Source organism: Leptonychotes weddellii, chromosome 4 (assembly GCF_054177405.1).
Source record: "Leptonychotes weddellii isolate Sample4059 chromosome 4, ASM5417740v2, whole genome shotgun sequence".
NCBI lineage: Eukaryota > Metazoa > Chordata > Mammalia > Carnivora > Phocidae > Leptonychotes > Leptonychotes weddellii.
The window spans coordinates 38,653,582-38,672,107 of NC_138372.1; the positions used below are offsets into that span (position 1 = coordinate 38,653,582).

Consider the following 18,526-nt stretch of genomic DNA (forward strand, 5'->3'; position numbering starts at 1 on the left):
GAGGGGCGCCAGGAATGCGCTATCAGTCTTTGAGGTGTGGGTTTGAGGGAAGTTGGTCTCAGAGGGGTGAGTAGAAGTTGGGTGAGTGGCACAGCAGGTATTAAGCTGCTTGCGATGGGGTGCCCGAAGGGGTGCACTTGGGCCCTGAGGGGGTGGGGTAGTGGTCGGCTTTGTGGGGGGGAGGGGAGAATAGGCGAGGGGAGAGCCCATCCTGGGGGCGGGGTCTGCGGCGGTCAGGCCTCCGCGGGAGGGGCGAGGCTGCGGCGGGCGCGTGCGCGCCGCCACGCCGGGCGTTTCAAAACTCTTGCGGCCGGGACGGAGTGGCGTGAGGGCTGCGTACTCTGCCTAGGAGCCGGCGCGGCTCAAGCTGCTTCCCGGCTGGAGTCGACTCCTCTCGCGGGATCCGGGTCCCGGCTCGACTCCCGGCTCGACGCCCGCTCTCTCCTGACGCCCCACCGAAGGGGGTCGCCATGGTTCACTTCTTGCACCCGGGCCTCTCGCCCCGGACCATCGAACCTCCTGACGCTCAGAAGGATGCGCTGGGTTGCTGCGTGGTGCAGGTGAGCACGGGGGCGGGACCTCGGCGGGACGCCACGGTCGTCAGGGAGTCGTCGGGGACTGCGCGGAGGCACTTGCTGGTTCGTTTGCCCGACGCGGGGATAAAGTCTGAAAGGCTGAGCCGCGGCTGGGCTCCTGTCGTCGCTGGGAAGGTGCTTGCTGGAAGGGAGTTTTCTGCCCGGGGCGTCCCAGCCTCCGGGCGGAGCGCGCTGACCTCGCGCCTTAGCGTGGAGGCGCGGCGCGGGCAAGTGCCGCCCCCCGAGTGACCTTGGGGAGGGGGTAGTCCTCTCCTCCGGTCTCCGACTTTCACCTGTGTTTGCGGAAGGCAGCCGGTCTTTTGCAGGGTGGGATAAGTTTGCAAGTAAGCTCTGGTCGTAGCACTAGGCTTGGCCGGCAGTAGACGGTGGCGCTTATTACTGTCAAAATGGAGCCAAATGCCCCAAACCTCGACCTTACTGCCACGTGCGTTGTGGGCGTGGTACCCCACAGAGGCTGTGACCCAGCAGTCCCTATTACCCGAGGCCTTGGGCCTGGCAGCTCTAACTGGAAGGCCCTCCTGAGCCCGGCGGGGAGAACTGGAACCCCAAGACTGAAATTCCTTCATTTCACGTGTTCTCTCCCCCCCCCAACGGAATTCCTATTAAACTAAACTTACCAAATGCAAACCAAAAGAGTGTATTTGCTGCTTACTGTGTGTTAAGTGTCTCGTTTCTAGAGTAATTTGGTTATCTCCTGTCTTTTGTAGGCATTGATAGTCTCTATTTTACTGGTGTAGATCCCAGGAACTTCTATTTTACTAGAGTGTAGAGAAGTTGAGAACTCTGAAAGTTAGTTGATTTGCTCAAGAACCTGAACCTGACATCAGGTGTTCTGAAGTCAGACTCCACATTCTACAGCGCCTCAAGGGTCACCTTCGTAGAACTCAAAATCTAGTGAAGGCTCTAGTGAACCTAAAATACGGAGGGAAGGAAATATTCACTGAGGTTGTACTTTGCATACAACGCCTTGTTGGAAGGCTTTTGTGCCCTGCAAAGATCTTGCCTGTGCTCCTGTACTTTTTTTGGACTCACTTTTAAATGCTGGTATATGATTTGTAAATTTGTTTGTACCTAATAGAAAAGCTGGGATTTTAAGCGTGTGCTAGCGCAGTATCTCAAGCACATTTTTTGTTGCCGCTGCCTGAAATTAAAACAAATTTCCTTAGAAAAGTGATCAACCCGTTTTCTGTCTGGTTCCATAGTGTACTGTATACAGTCGTTTTATTTTTAAGATTTTATTTTAAATTAATTTTAAAAATTAATGCAATGCACGAATACATTTTCACTTATGATGTCTGTTTCTCCATTTGTCTATGTTGCTTTTATGTGTTGTGGTTTTTGATATAAAGGTCTTTCACATATTTTGTTAAATTGATCTCTATTTTTGATACTGTAAATATTTTTAAAAACAATACAATTTTTTTTCTTTTTTTGGTTTATTGATCTTGTGTTCTCCAACCTGCTAGGTTCACTTTTCTCTAGGTTTTTTTTTTTTTTTAGATTTCTTAAGGTTTTCTTCACAATCATGTCATCAGCAAATAAAGACAGCTTTACTTTATTCCCTTTTAGTTCAGCTTTTTTTTTTTTAAGTCTATGCTTTTTATTTCCTTTCCCTTTTTTTTTTTTTTAAAAGATTTTATTTATTTATTTGGAGTGGGGTGAACACAGGCTAGAGTGAGAGAGAGAAGCAGACTCCCCTCCAAGCAGAGAGCCGGAGGCGGGGCTCCATCCCAGGACCCGGAGATCATGACCGGAGCTGAAGGCGGACGCCCAACCGACTGAGCCACCCAGGCGCCCCCTTGCTTCCTTTTTTTAAATTGCATTTTCTAGGACCTTTGTAGAACGTTGACGTTGTGAGAGTAGACATCTTTGTATTCTAGATCTTTCACCTTTAAGTATGATACTGGCTGTAGGTTTTTCCATAGATGCCCTATATCAAATTAAGGAAGTTTTCTTCTATTTTTGCTAGAAATAGAAATGGATTTTATTGTGAATTTAACTTTACATTCTAGGAATAATCCCCACCTGGTCATGATGTATTTTTTATATATCACAGGATTCTATTTACTGATATTTTGTTAAGTATTTTTATGTCCATGTTTATGAGGAAAATTGCTCTCCAGAAATATTTTATCTAGTTTTAGTATTAGGATAATGCTAGCCTGAAAAAATGAATTGGGAAATGTCCCCTATTGAAATTCTTTTTTCCTATTCAATTTTTTTGGTTTGTGGAGCATGGGTATTCTTTTTTTTTTTTTTTTTTATAATTTTTTTCTTTCTTTTTTAAAAGATTTTATTTATTTATTTGAGAGAGTCAGAGAGAGAGCGGGGTGGAGGGGCAAAGGGAGAGAGGGTCTTTTTTTTTTTTTTTAAAGATTTTATTTATATATTTGACAGACAGCGAGAGAGGGAACACAAGCAGGGGGAGTGAGAGAGGGAGAAGCAGGCTTCCCGCCGAGCAGGACCTGGGATCATGACCTGAGCTGAAGGTGGACGCTTAACGCCTGAGCCACCCAGGCGCCCCAGGAGAGAGGGTCTTAAGTAGACCCTGAGCTGAGTGCGGAGCCCAATGTGGAGCTCGATCTCACAACCCTGAGATCATGACCTGAGCCGAAATCAAGAGTCCGGCGCTTAACCGACTGCGCCATGCAGGCACCTCCTATTTATTTCTTTTAAGTAAACTCTACCTCCATTGTGGGGCTTGAACTCAACCCCAAGATTATTTCTTCCTTTGATGTTTAATAGAACTCACCAGTGAAGCCATTGAGACTTGAATTTCTTTGGGAGAGCTATTCATATACTTTCATTTTATATTTATAAAAGGGTCAATTTATCAAGAAGTGCACACACGTTTAGGAATCTTATGTCTAACAGATTGTCAGGTTTTTTTTTTAAAGATTTTATTTATTTATTTGAGAGAGAGAATGAGAGACAGAGAGCACAAGAGGGAAGAGGGTCAGAGGGAGAAGCAGACCCCCCGCTGAACAGGGAGCCCGATGTGGGACTCGATCCCGGGACTCCAGGATCATGACCTGAGCCGAAGGCAGTCGCTTAACCAACTGAGCCACCCAGGCGCCCCTAGATTGTCAGTTTTTGTAGTTTGTTATTCTAGTAATTTCCGTATTTCATCTGAATTACCAAATTTATTGGCAAAATTGTTCACACAATTCCTTTATTATCCTTTTAATGCTTATAGGATCTGTAATGACGTTCAGTCTTTTGTTCCTGGTATTGGTGTTTTCTCTTTTTTCTTTCTCTTAGTCTTTGTACTTAGGGATTTGGTAATAAGTTTTTTTGAAGAACTGACTTTTGGCTTTGATTTATATCCATTGTACATCTGTTTTCTCTTATTTCTGCTCCTATCTTTATAGTTTCTTATGTTTACTCTGGGTTTAACTTACTCTCTTTTTTATCTTTTTAAGGTGGGAACTTAGGTCATTAATTTTATATCTTTCTTGTTTATAATAGAAACATTTAGAGCAGGGCGCCTGGGTGGCTCAGTTGTTAAGCATCTGCCTTCGGCTCAGGTCGTGATCCTGGGGTCCTGGGATCGAGCCCCGCGTCAGGCTCCCTGTTCCGCGGGAAGTCTGCTTCTCCCTCTCCCACTCCCCCTGCTTGTGTTCCCTCTCTCGCTGCGTCTCTCTCTGTCAAATAAATAAATAAAATCTTTTAAAAAAAAAAAAAAAGAAAGAAAAACATTTAGAGCTATACATTTCCTCTAACACAGCTTTGGTTAATACCCATAAATTCTGACACATTGTTCAAATTATTTTCTAATTTCCATTATGAGATCTTATTTGAGCCATGGGATATTTAGAAATGTATTGCTTCATTACCAAACAGTTGGGGATATTTCACAATTGTTTTTAAATTGATTTCTAATGTAATTGTTGTCAGAGAACTATGATCATAGAACTCTCTGATTTTAATCCATTTATATTTATTGAGATTTGTTTTATGGCTCAGATATGGTCTATCCTGGTGCACATTCATGTGCACTTAAAGAATAATATTGTACATTTGGATATAATATTCTATGAATGTCAGGTCAAGTTGGTTGATAATATTAGTTTTCTATATTCTTACTCATTTTCCAACTACTTGTTTTTTATCAATTGCTGAAGATGAGTGTTTATTTCCAAATGTAATTGTGGATTTTTCTTTTTATTCTTTCAGTTTTTGCCTCATGAATTTTAACGCTGTTAGTAAGTGCATATACATTTAGGAAGTATGTCTTCTTGATGAATTAATCCTTTTATTTTTATGATTTCTGGTAATATTCTTGCCCAGAAGCCTTCTTCTTTTGACACTAATATAGTTAACTCCATTTTCCATATGATTAGTGTTTAACAGTCTTGTATTGTTTGTTTAAAGCACATCTCTTGTAAACAAAAGTCTTTTTTATCCAGTTTGACAATGTGTGCCTTTATTTTTATTTTTTTAAAGATTTTTTATTTATTTATTTGAGAGAGAGAGCACATGAGAGGGGGGAGGGTCAGAGGGAGAAGCAGGCTCCCTGCCGAGCAGGGAGCCCGACGCGGGACTCGATCCAGGGACTCCAGGATCATGACCTGAGCCAAAGGCAGTCGCTTAACCAACTGAGCCACCCAGGCACCCAATGTGTGCCTTTTAAATTAGAGTAAATGTAATTACTCAAAATTGTGAGGTTTAAGACTACTATGTTGCTATTCGTGTTCTATTTGTCCTGTTGTTTGTTGTCTTGTTTCTTCCTTCCCTGACTTTTTTTTTAAGATTTCGTTTATTTGCAAACGGGGAATGGTAGGCAGAGGGAAAAGCAGGCTCCCTGCTGAGCAAGGAGCCCCTCCATCTCAGGACCCTGGACCACAGGCAGATGTTTAACTGACTGAGTCACCAAGGCGTGCCCTTCCCTGACTTTTGAATTGAACATTTTTTAAGTTCCATTTTATCTTTTCTGTTGACTCACTGTTCTGTTTCTCTCCTTTCTTTTTTTCTTTTTCCCTTCCCTTGGTCTTTTTTTTTTTTTAAAGATTTATTTATTTATTTGAGATTTATTTATTTATATTGAGATTATATGTATAAATATATATAAATATTTATTTATTTATTATAAATAAATATAAATTTATAAATTTATTTATTTATAAATTTATGATTTATCCTGGGATCGAGCTCCGCATCAGGCTCCCTGCTCAGCGGGAAGCCTGCTTCTCCCTTTCCCCCTGCTTGTGTTCCCTCTCTCCCTGTATCTCTCTCTGTCAAATAAATAAATAAAAATCCTTAAAAAACAAACAAACATATTTCATTGGGGCACCTGGGTGGCTCAGTCAGTTAAGTGTCCAACTCTTGGTCTCAGCCCAGGTTTCTATCTCAGGGTCATGGGTTCAAGTCCCGTGTTGGGCTCCATACTGAGGACGGAACCTACTTAAAAAAGGTAATTCATCGTCTTCTGGCTAGTCTTGCATCTGATGAAAATTCAGTGGTCATACTTTTAAAAAAAGACCTGTACCACAATCCGCCCCTCAACCTTCCATGTTAGGATTTTTCTTTTCATCGTTGGTTTTTAGACATTTCCCATATTGTGGGATCTTTAGTTTATTTCATTTTGGGTCTGTTTTGCTTCTGGGATCAGTGGGTTTATATTTTGTATCTAATTGGACATATTTTGACTTTTTAAAGAAAGGCATTGCATTTGTTTAAGTTGTTCTTTGTACCCAGTGAATTAACTGTGAGATTCAATAAATATTTAACAAAAACAACTGCATAGATTCCAAGGATAGGACAGTGTCTTTGTTGACCATTATTTAAAAAAAAAAATTTTTTTCCCCCTCTATCTCCTGTCTTCTGAAGTTTCAATCACATGTTTATATTAGACTGCTTAAGACTGTGACTTGGGGCTTTATGCTTACTTTTTATTTATTTATTTTTTGCCAACATTTTCCTGTTTCAGTTTAGATAGTTTCTATTGCACTACCTTCAACTTCACTGATGTCTGATTTTGTAGTTTCTAATCTGTTAATCTCATCTGCTGCATTATTTATTTTAGGCATTTTACTTTTCAACTCTAGAAGTTCCATTGGGTCTTTTTCAGATCTTCCATTTCTCTGTTGAGATTCCATACTTAATCTCTCATTATGCTCATGTTCTCCTTTATATCCATGAATTATAATATCTGTTTTAAAGTCCTTGTCTTTATTTTATATTTTTTTAAGATTTTATTTTTAAGTAATCTCTACACTCATGGGCTCAAACTCATGACCCTGAGATCAAGAGTCACATGCTTTCCTGACTGAGCCAGCGAGGTGCCCCTTAAAGTCCTTGTCTTTAAAACATGTTAAATATGGTTGGCTCAGTTGGTTAATTGTCCAACTCTTGATTTTGGCTCAGGTCATGATCTCAGGGTCGTGAGATCGAACCCTGCATCGGGCTCTGTGCTCAGCACAGAGTCTACTTTTCCCTCCCCTTTATGCTCCTCTCCCTGCTTACTCATGCTCTCTCTCTCTCTAATAAATAAAATCTTAATAAATAAAACATGTTTATTAGAGTTACATGGTACAGTTTATATTTTAGAAATGATGAGTCTAGACTCCAGGTAGAGATGGATTGGAAAAGGATTAGGAGCAAAAGTAGAGAAATTAATTTATAATTTCTCAGTATTCTAGGTAAGATATGGTAGTAACTTGGATTAGAAATTGGTAGTGTAGGGGCGCCTGGGTGGCTCAGTCGTTAAGCGTCTGCCTTCGGCTCAGGTCATGATCCTGGGGGTCCTGGGATCAAGCCCCGCATTGGGCTCCCTGCTGGGCAGGAAGCCCGCTTCTTCTGCCACTCCCCCTGCTTGTGTTCCCTCTCTCGCTGTGTCTCTCTCTGTCAAATAAATAAAATCTTAAAAAAAAAAAGAAATTGGTAGTGTTAAAAAAAAAAAAAAAAGAAGAAACTGGTAGTGTAGCTAGAAAGAAGGGGATGGACTAGAAATTAATTTGGAAGATTTAACAGGCATATGCACAGCAAGAAATAGATGATACATTCAGAACAGGATGTGTCATCTGTTTCTTGCTGTGCATATGCCTGTTAAACCTTCCAAATTAATTTCACCCATAATTAAAGGACTACTTCCAAAGATAATAGGGTGAGTTATGGAGAAGCACAATAATGTATTACTCCATGCCCACTAAGTAACTATTGCCATCCTTGGGCCCAGATGACCTCCCAGAAGGAGTGTCTTAGTCTTCAGGCTGCCGTAACAAAAATACCATAGACTAGGTGACTTATAAACAACAGAAATTTATTTCTCGTAGTTTTGGAGGCTAGGAAGTCCAAGATCAAGTCCATATCTGCTGGCAGATTTGGTGTCTGGTGGGAACCCACTTCTTGTTTCATAGATACTTTTTGCTGTGTTCTTACATGGCAGAAAGGGGAAGGGAGTGCTCTGGAGTCTCTTTTATAAGGGCACTAATTCCATTCATGAGGGCTTATGACCTAATCACTTCCCAAAGGTTCCTACCTCCAAATATCATCAAAGTGGGGGTTAGATTTCAACATAAGAATTTTTGAGGAGCACAGGCATTCAGTCTATAGCCAGGAGAGAGAGCTAACTTTAAAGCAGTAATTGGCGGGACACAGCCCCTCAAGGCAACCTTAAAGAGAGAGAGCAGGGGAAATAATCTGTAGTGGGTTGAACCATGCCCCCCAAAAACATGTTCACGTCTTAACTCCTGGAATCTATAAATTTGACCTTATTTGGAGATAGGGTCTTTGCAAATGCAATTAAGTTGAGAATGTTGTTTGTTTGTTTGTTTTTAAGATTTATTTATTTATCCTAAAGAGAGCTAGAGCACAAGCAGGAGGGGCAGAGGGAGAGAGAATCTCAAGCAGACTCCGCATCAAGTGTGGAGCCCCACGTGGCTCGATCCCACGACCCTGAGGATCACAACCTGAGTTGAAACCATGAGTTGGACATTCAACAAACTGCGCCACTCAGGCGTTCCTAAGTTGAGAATCTTGTTGAAATTATCTGGATTTAGGGTCCACCTAAATCCAGTGACTGGTGGGATCTTTATGAGAAAAGGGAGGGAGATTTGAGACCTAGAGACACAGGGAGGAAGGTCATGTGAAGATGGAGGCAGATATCAGAGTTATGTTGCCACAGCCAGGGAAAGCCAGGAGCCACCACAAGCTAATAAAGGAACAGTTTTTGCCTAGTGCGTTCAGAGGAGAATGGCTCTGCTCACAGCAGACTTGATTTTTGGATTTCTGTCCTCCAGAACTCTGAGAGAATAAATTTCTGTTATTTTGAGCCATTCCATTTTTTGTGGCATTTGTATAGTCACACTAGGATAGGAATACATGTTCTAACTTAATTCACCTTCCTGTCTTCTTTGGGAGTTTCACATTGTCAGAACCAAACTGATAGCAGGGCAAGGGAATCTCTTCATGGGATCCACTGACCTCCAGGAATAGAGAGCAGGGTGAAGAATAAGGGGGTGAATCTGGGTGGGAGGTAGGTGGCAAATTGAAGCTACCCGATAGGTAGAACTGTTAGGATTTTGCTAAAGTATTGGAAATGTGTGTTTGTATGGGGTGTTCATTAAGAACAAGAAAGTATCAGTAATTTCTCTGTCAGTGGAAGGACCTAGACTTCTTAGCACACAGTGTATGTGCATTGCCTCTGTAACCTTAGATTAAAATTCTTTTTTAGGAATTGTGGAGGTTAGTGATAATCCATCCACATTTATATAAAACTTCATGTGTCACACAGCTCCTGACTCTAAATCAAAAAGTTTGTGACAATGGAGTTTGACTTGGTGGTTATCCTGGACAGGGAATTGATTTATTCTTAGAATGTATAGGTATTTATTTTATTTATTTATTTACTTTAAAAGATTTTTGTTTATTTATTAGAGAGAGAGTGAGAGAGAGCACAAACGGGGTGAGGGGCAGAGGAAGAAGCAGGCTCTCTGCTGAGCAGGGAGCCTGATGTGGGACTAGATCCTGGGACTCCGGGATCATGACCTGAGCCGAAGGCAGCCGCTTAACCGACTGAGCCACCCAGGCGCCCCAGAAAGTATAGGTCTTTAAAATGAGAAATAATGGAATCTATATTATGCTTAAATAGAATTTCACATTCACCATTGATATAGCATGGGCTTTGAATGTGATCTTGTAATAATCACATACTACAAGGAGCATGTTCCAAATTCACAAGAGTACTTTATAAAATTGTGTATTTAGAATATATGGATAGAAGTGCTTGCTTCGGCAGCACATATACTAGAATAAATGGATAGGAGGGGTGCCTGGGCTTAGTCAGTAGAGCAGTCTTGATCTTGGGGTCAAGAGTTCAAGTCCCACATTGGGTGTAGAGCCGACTTAAAAATAATGTATATATGGATAGGATTTTGTTTTAAATTGAATTTACGGTATACCTTCCATATAAAGCACGGTCATGTAAAACAAAAGAAATAGAAACAGTGGGTTTTGATAGGTTGATACTGCTTGTTCACCCCAGTTCTGTTCAGATGTTCTACTCTTTATCAAATTATGTTATTAATCCTGAGAAATCTTCTTTCAGTACTGTTCCATTCCCCAATATGTCTGTATAAAGGAGTGGTTAAAAATAATCATTTGAATGTACAGGTACTTCACTTTTTAGTTATTTATATTTATCCTCTTCATACTTCCAAAATGAATTTGAGATATCTTCATACTTACTTTTATAAAGAATGAAACAATAACAAATCCAGTATCATCAGTTATGAAATAGATAAATTAGGAAATTATTCACATTCTTTTTTTTTTTTTTTTAAAGATTTTATTTATTTATTTGACAGAGAGAAACACAGCGAGAGAGGGAACACAAGCAGAGGGAGTGGGAGAGGGAGAACTCGCAGGCTCTCCGCTGAGCAGGGAGCCCGATGCGGGGCTCGATCCCAGGACGCTGGGATCACGACCTGAGCCGAAGGCAGACGCTTAACGACTAAGCCACCCAGGCGCCCCAATTATTCACATTCTAACAAATAGTCACCAAACTTTTCTTTATAGGATGCAGTAATGCAAGGTCATCTAGATAGCAATTCATATAGCAAGGTAGATTGGTAATGAAGTAATTAATTTATTTATTTGAGAGAGAGTGGGTGGGTACTAGCAGGGGGTCAAGGGCAGAGGGAGAAGCAGACTCCCCGCTGAGCAGGGAGCCGGATGCAGGGCTTGATCCCAGGACTCCAAGATCATGACCTAAGTGGAAGGCAGCTGCTTAACAGACTGAGCCACCCAGGAGCCCCAAAATGAAATAATTTATAAAGATCATATATGTAACTTTTTTTGCAGCTTGATCTATTGCCAAAAGTAAAGCTGTGTGAATACTTCTTACTTTTTGGTACATATTGTAAACTCTTGAACCTTGACATTATTTTTATTGTTTATTCTTTTAACATATGCTCATTGAGCCTTTGCTATGTGTCCCGGGTTGTACTCCTGCTGGGGAAAAGTCACATAAAGACATAGCTGCTTTTTATTCTAATTTCAACATTGGGGAAATTTAATATCTGAGTGAAAGGTCATTGACAGCCTATTGGTGGGTCAGAATTTGTTTTCATGTTCTGGTTTTCAAGAGATGGTACTTGAGCACAGCAACTAGTTCCCATGCATGCTTTATGACAGCTGATAAATAGAATTAGCCACAATAAACAATTACTGATCTTAAATTGGTGTGTCTTATAGAAACTGTTAAAAATTCTCTACTGTCTGTATTTCAAGGAATTAAAAATAGTGTTTTTGAGTGCAAATTTTTCTTGTTAGTCTGTATCCATCCAAGACAGTAGAAGGAATACAATTACCCATTATGTTAGTTTATTTGAAAACGTGCTATTTTTAGCACACTAATTTCTAGAAAAGGGGGAAATGTGATTAAAACTAGATTGATCCAGATTGCAATGTGAACTTATATTGCTTGATTCTCTTGGAAGATTTGGAATTGATTGTAAGAAAGGGTTTGGCAAATGATGCTTTTTAAAAGAAATGGTCTTGTTTCTTGTGTGCTCTCAACGCATTGTGGAAATCAAAACTCTAATGCCATATGTAATTGAAATGCCAAAGGTAGAGCTGCAGCATGAGGGCCTGACAACTTGATTATGATTTGATTCAGCATTTTAATGTATTTTCTAAATTATTAGCCATGGCATTAGTTTAAGAGGTTTTTTTTTTTTTTTTTTTAAGATTTTATTTATTTGATGGGGCGCCTGGGTGGCTCAGTTGGTTAAGCTACTGCCTTCGGCTCAGGTCATGATCCTGGAGTCCCGGGATCGAGTCCCGCATCGGGCTCCCTGCTCAGCAGGGAGTCTGCTTCTCCCTCTGATCCTCCCCCTCTCATGCTCTCTGTCTCCCATTCTCTCTCTCAGATAAATAAATAAAAAATCTTTAAAAAAAAAAAAAAAGATTTTATTTATTTGAGAGAGAGCACAGAGGGAGAGGGAGAAGGAGAAGCAGACTCCCCCTAAGCAGAGAGCCCAATGTGGGGCTGGATCCCAGGACCCAGAGATCATGACCTGAGCCAAAGGCAGGTGCCTAACTGACTGAGCCACCCAGGCACCCCATTTTTTTTAAAGTAGGCTCCACGGGCACCTGGGTGGCTCAGTCGGTTAAGCATCTGGGATCGAGCCCCATGTTGGGCTCCCTACTCAGTGTGGAGCCTGCTTCTCCCTTTCCCTCTGCTGCTCCTCCTGCTTGTGTTCTCTCTCTCTCTGTCAAATAAATAAATAAATAATCTTAAAATAATAATAATAAAGTAGGCTCCATGCCTAGCTTGGAGCCCAAAGCGAAGCTTGAACTTACAGCCCTGAGATCAAGACTTGAGTTGAGACCAAGAGTCAGATGCTTGACTGACTGAGCCACCCAGGTGCCCCTAAGAGGTTCTTAATATAAAATTACAGGGGATACTGACAAGTAAATATCTGCCGTTGTTGATAAAAAATTAAAGCCTAAGCAAGGAAGAAAAAAAAAGAAAGTATTGGTAAAGATTAAACAGCTAAATAGATGTGATGCCATTTTATTGAGCAGTAAAAGACTGGGGAAGTTCAGTTTTCTACATGGTGAATTTGACGTATTTGTGACAGTTAAGTAGACATATCAGGGAGGCAAGGGTATCTAAGACTAGCTTAACGAGAGATATGACCTGGAGATAATCTGGAATTCATTGGGTTTATAGATTAATATCTATCTATCTATCTATCTATCTATTTATTTTTAAGTAAAGTCTATTCCAGCATGAGGCTCAAACTCACGACCCCGAGGTCAAGAGTCGCATGTTCCACCGACTGAGCCAGCCAGGTGCCCCTATAGATTAACATTTAAAGTCATGTAATCAGTAGTCAAATAATACAGAGGTAGAGGCATTAGTCATTAGTGGTCTTGGTGGTGGGTGGAAACCTAATAGAGTGATTTGAAGAATGAATGGCATAGGATATTTCTCTAAAACATACACTGATTTATGAAATAAAAACCAGTAGCAGAATACTGTAGTATAATTCTGTTTGCATAAAGTTCACAAACATGGAGAACTAAACAGTATTCAAGATGATTGCCTCTGGGTGAAGGGATGGGAAATAACATCAGGGAGGGACACAATAAGGGACTCCAAACATATTGGTATATTCAATTTAAGCTATGGGGTATATAAGAATTTTTTTTTTTTTTAAAGATTTCATTTATTTATTTGACAGAGAGAGACACAGCAAGAGAGGGAACACAAGCAGGGGAGTGGGAGAGGGAGAAGCAGGCTCCCCATGGAGCAGGGAGCCCGATGTGGGGCTTGATCCCAGGACCCTGAGATCATGACCTGAGCTGAGGCAGCCGCTTAACCAACTGAGCCACCCAGGCGCCCCTATATAAGAATATTTAAAAATAGATTTATATTGTTTTATATTTTATTACATTTTTATATTTGAATGTTTGATAACTTATATGTGGATTTAGTCTTTAATATACGGTATTTTTAAAATGGGGCTGTCATGTTCAGCAATATGGCAAATAATGTCAGAAAGTCTTAAAACTAAATATTTGGGATAAAATGTTACGAACACTCTCAAAGTAAGAGAAATCCCCAGCATTCCCACCTAATTCAGAGAAGCTGGAAAACACTGTAAGCGGACCCTGAAGCTTTGATATTTACCAATGTCAATAACCAGGGATTGGAGGCTAGGCTTTTTCCAAAACCAGGTAGGGAATTTGAGTGGAGACTGTAACTATAACTATATGTATAATATAGTTAATATGGGCTAACAAAGGCTGGTTTTACTTTGGTGAAGTGGTAGATCTAAAAAAATCTGCTTAGGGAAAGGGAATTGGGGAATCTTGTCAGTTTTGGCTTGTATTTTGAGTGGAAAGATATCTCCTAAAAATTTGCTATCACAGGCCTGTCTTCACACAAATTCAGAGTTGTAAATGACATATCTTGCTTGGTTCAGGAAATCTGTAGCTGAGAAATCATCAAAGTGATCCCTGGTAATGCCCCTGGGGTAACTGGTGTTTAACAGAATCTCTCTGATGTGACATATATTCTACTCAGGCCTCATAGGAGTCCTACAAATAAAATCCCACTAAAGATCCACTCACAGTCTTGATTTATAAAGCATGAGTCTCCATGAGTAAGAATCAATGACTAAAAGAGTTATATTCCAGGAGACCTCAGAAAATGGAATTCCAGGGCGCCTGGGTGGCTCTAAGCAACTGCCTTCAGCTCAGGTCAGCAATAAAGAGGAACTAAACACAAAAACACACAACAACATGGATGAATCACGAATGCATTATGGAAAGTGAGAGAAATCAGATTCAAAAAGCCTACATACTATATGATTCTATTTATATGACATTTTGGAAAAAGTAAAACTCTGGGGACAGAACACAGATTGTTGTTGTATGGGGATGGTGGGAGGGAGTATCTACAAAGGGACACTAGGGAATTTTGAGGTCATAGAACTTCTCTATATGGTGGTCGTGGTACATGACTGCGTTTGTTAAAACTTACAGAACTAAGGATACAACAAAAAGTAATCTTTTTGCTATATGTAAATTACATTTCACTTAAAAGAACAAAACCAAAAATGAATAGGAAGAAAGTGATTACAGTAGTCCCCCTTTATCTGAGGTTTCACTTTCTGTGGTTTCACTTATCCGAAATCAACTGTGATCTGGAAGCAGGTGATCTTCCTCCTATTGTATTGTCAGAAGGTCATCCGTGTCATTTACCTAACTACATTTCATCACATAGGCATTTTATCATTTCATATCATCACAAGAGGGGTGGGTTATAGTACAATAAGATATTTTGAGAGAGACTGCATTCATATGACTTTACAGTCATATGAACCTACATATACAGTAGGTTAATCTCTTACAATGCCTAATTTATAAATGAAACTTTATCGTAGGTATGTATGTATAGGGAAAAATAGTGGGTATAGGGTTTGGTACTGTTGGCAGTTTTAGACACCCACTGGGGTCTTGGAACGTATCCTCTGCAGATAAGGGGGACTACTCTATAGCATGTGAACTTATCGGAGAAATTCAGTTATGAAGAGGAGTAACTGAAGAGAATATGGGGGTCAGCAGAAGGTTTTTTTGTTTTTAAGGTATATAGTAGGGCATAAGTTATATATTAAGAATGATCTATTTGAGGGGCACCTGGGTGGCTCAGTCGTTAAGCGTCTGCCTTCGGCTCAGGTCATGATCCTGGAGTCCCAGGATCGAGTCCCGCATCAGGCTCCCTGCTCAGCGGGGAGTCTGCTTCTTCTGATCCTCCCCCCCTCTCATGCTCTCTCTCTCTCTCTCAAATAAATAAATAAAATCTTAAAAAAAAAGTGATCCATTTGAGGAGAGTTTGAAATATGTATGTACGAATGAAGAAATGACAAGAGGAACCAAGGCAAGGAGGGATGAAATCCAGTCAGCACATGTGGAAGTGTTGGCCATTTCAAGGAGGTACATATTTTCCATGTAAGAGGAGAATAAAGAAAAGATCCATGTGGTTTCCAGCTAAGTTTAATGGTGAGATGGCTTCATTTTTCTCAATGAAGTGAGTCAGATTCTGATAACAGCATAAAATGTGTTTAAGGAACAAGTGGAAGCCAAGGAATAATTCTTGCTTGATGTTGGGAGAGTACCCTGTCTGGAAGAGATCTTGTGAACAGAGCTATTGTCTCAGAGCTACTGAGGGCTCATTTGAAGTTAAATGATTATGAATTTCCTGTGACAAACTATGTTATGTGAGTCTTTCCCCTCTCCGTAGATGCTTAGCTGCTGCATGTTGCTATAAAAAACTGGATAGTGAAGTTCTTCCAGGAATGAAATTTTGTCTGGAGAGGGAACAAGGAGTTGAGGGTATTTGCAAAGGAGTAATTTAAACTTTGGACCATGGAGGTCAAAGAATTATTCCATGTTGAAAACTTTGACAAAGGTAACAACCTCAGTTTGGCCTTTGTCTAATACAGTCGTGTCTAATACAGTGCCATGCCTTTCAAATATTTGTTGAATGAACAAATGCCAGTTTCTCTTAGAGGAGAAAGGGACCATAGGTCTCACCTCTCTTAAGGTTCTTATCCTTCTACAGCACCCTGGGTATAGCAGCCTTTTACATTGTGAACGCTTGAGGGTAATAATAGGCATTCCTTCTTATCCTCTGGGACATAGTAATCACTGAATAAATATTTGTTGAATGAATGACCATGTGATCTCTGCTTGAGTTGTCCCTTGTGTTTTACTGAAATTGTCGGATTTCTTGGTTTTATTCCCCACTAAATTGTAGCTCCAAACAGATTAGAACTATATTTTGCTCATCCTGTATTTTCAGTGGCTGGTACAGAACAGGTGATGAGTGAAGGATTGAGAGAACTTAATTTTTTTTCAAGATAGAACAGAAGGTATAATAGATAAAGTTTTCCATTCAGTTAACAGTTGGAATAAGGTGGTTTCATTGCATATAGATCATATAAATCACTATTAGGGTAAAGAGAATGTATCTTCAGATATCCTCATCAAGTAGTTAGATGTATTTTGCATGACCACTTTTATGTTGAATTTTTGTAGATGTATTCTAACAAAGTTTGTTTTCTAGGAGGAGGCATCTCCCTACTCTTTGGTCAATATCTGCCTGAACGTCCTGATTGCTAACCTAGAGAAATTGTGTTCTGAAAGATCTGACGGAACCTTGTGCCTTCCAGAGCATTGGAGTTTCCCTCAGGAAGTAGCTGATCGATTCCTTGGGGTAATGACATGGCAAGGTAAAGATAAAGCTTCTTTATTTTTATTTTATTTAATTTTTTTTGATAAGGCTCCTTTATATTGTACTCTTATAGCACTTTACTATTTGAAAAGCACTTTCGGGGCGCCTGGGTGGCTCAGTCGTTAAGTGTCTGCCTTCGGCTCAGGTCATGATCCCAGGGTCCTGGGATCGAGCCCCGCATCTGGCTCCCTGCTCAGCGGGAAGCCTGCTTCTCCCTCTCCCGCTCCCCCTGCTTGTGTTCCCTCTCTCGCTGTGTCTCTCTCTGTCAAATAAATAAATAAAGTCTTAAAAAAAAAATGCTTAACTGCTTACTCTGAGCCTATCAGCTAAAAACTCTTTAAAAAAAAAAAAAAAAAAGAAAAGCACTTTCATATACAATTTCTGTTTTGCTCCTCGCAACAAGTGGATGGGAAATATGGAAATTATTACCATTTTATTTGTGTGGAGATTTGAATCTCTGAGTCTTTTGGGGATCCCTTGATGGAAATTTATCTTGCTTCTAGGCTTATGGCTATTGGCTTAGCAGAGTGAAGATGGTGGGGAACTAAACCCAAGTTCCCACTCCTCCATCAGCTCTCTAGCTTCTGAAATGCTGTTGCTGTAGTCTTGTCTCCTACTCTTTTTTCGTTTTATTTAAGTAATCGCTACACCCAACATGGGGCTCAAACTAATGACCCCAAGATCAAGAGTCACATGCTCTTCTAACTGAGCCAACCAGGTACCCCTCCTACTCTTTTCATTGTGAATATGAGACTTTAAAAAAATTTTTCTAGGGTGCCTGAGTGGCTCAGTTGGTTAAGCAACTGCCTTTGGCTCAGGTCATGATCCTGGAGTCCCTGGATCGAGTCCCGTGTCGGGCTCCCTGCTCGGCAGGGAGTCTGCTTCTCCCTCTGACCCTCCCCCCTCTCATGTGCTCTCTCTCAAATATATAAATAAAATCTTTAAAAAAAAAAATAAAAATAAAAAAATTTTTCTAGGGCACCTGGGTGGCCCAGTCGGTTAAGTGACTGACTCTTGATTTCTGCTCAGGTCATGATCTCACAGTCCTGGGATTGAGCCCGCATCTGGCTCCATGCTTGGTGAAGTCTGCTTGAGATTCTCTCCCTCTACCCCCTCTGCTTGTGCTCACTTGCTCTCTCAAATAAATCTAAAAAAAAAAAAAACCCTTAAAATTTTTTTTTTAAAGATTTTATTTATTTATTTGACAGAGAGAGACATAGCGAGAGAGGGAACACAAGCAGGGGGAGTGGGAGAGGGAGAAGCAGGCTTCCCGCCGAGCAGGGAGCCCGATGTGGGGCTTGATCCCAGAACGCTGGGATCACGACCCGAGCCGAAGGCAGACGCTTAACGACTGAGCCACCCAGGCGCTCCAACCCTTAAAAAATTTTTTACTTTACTTCCCATTGTAGTCGGGCCTTCAAGGGCTATGTTTAATTTACCATGTTACAGTTTTGTTTTGTTTTTTTTTCAAGATTTATTTATTTGAGAAAGAGCAAGTGAGCAAGCATGAGCCAGGGAAGGGGCAGAGGGACAAGCGGACTCCTCACTGAGTGGGGAGCCTGACACGGGACTCCATCACAGGACTCCGAGATCATGATGCTTAACTGACTGAGCCACCCAGGCACCCCTACAGTTTTTTCTTACTAAGAAGGCTTTTTTGTAACAAATTATTGAGATGTAA

At 40.7% G+C, this 18,526-nt stretch overlaps 1 protein-coding gene across 1 annotated transcript in view; it reads left to right on the forward strand.

Moving 5' to 3' along the window:
• Window positions 1–263: 263 nt before the first annotated feature.
• The window catches only part of ZYG11A (zyg-11 family member A, cell cycle regulator), an 85,582-nt gene continuing 67,319 nt past the window's right edge, over window positions 264–18,526 (forward strand). The window contains 2 exon segments of the mRNA XM_006730739.3: window positions 264–560; window positions 16,678–16,843. Coding sequence (XP_006730802.3) covers window positions 471–560; window positions 16,678–16,843 — 256 coding nt within the window. The 5' untranslated portion in view covers window positions 264–470.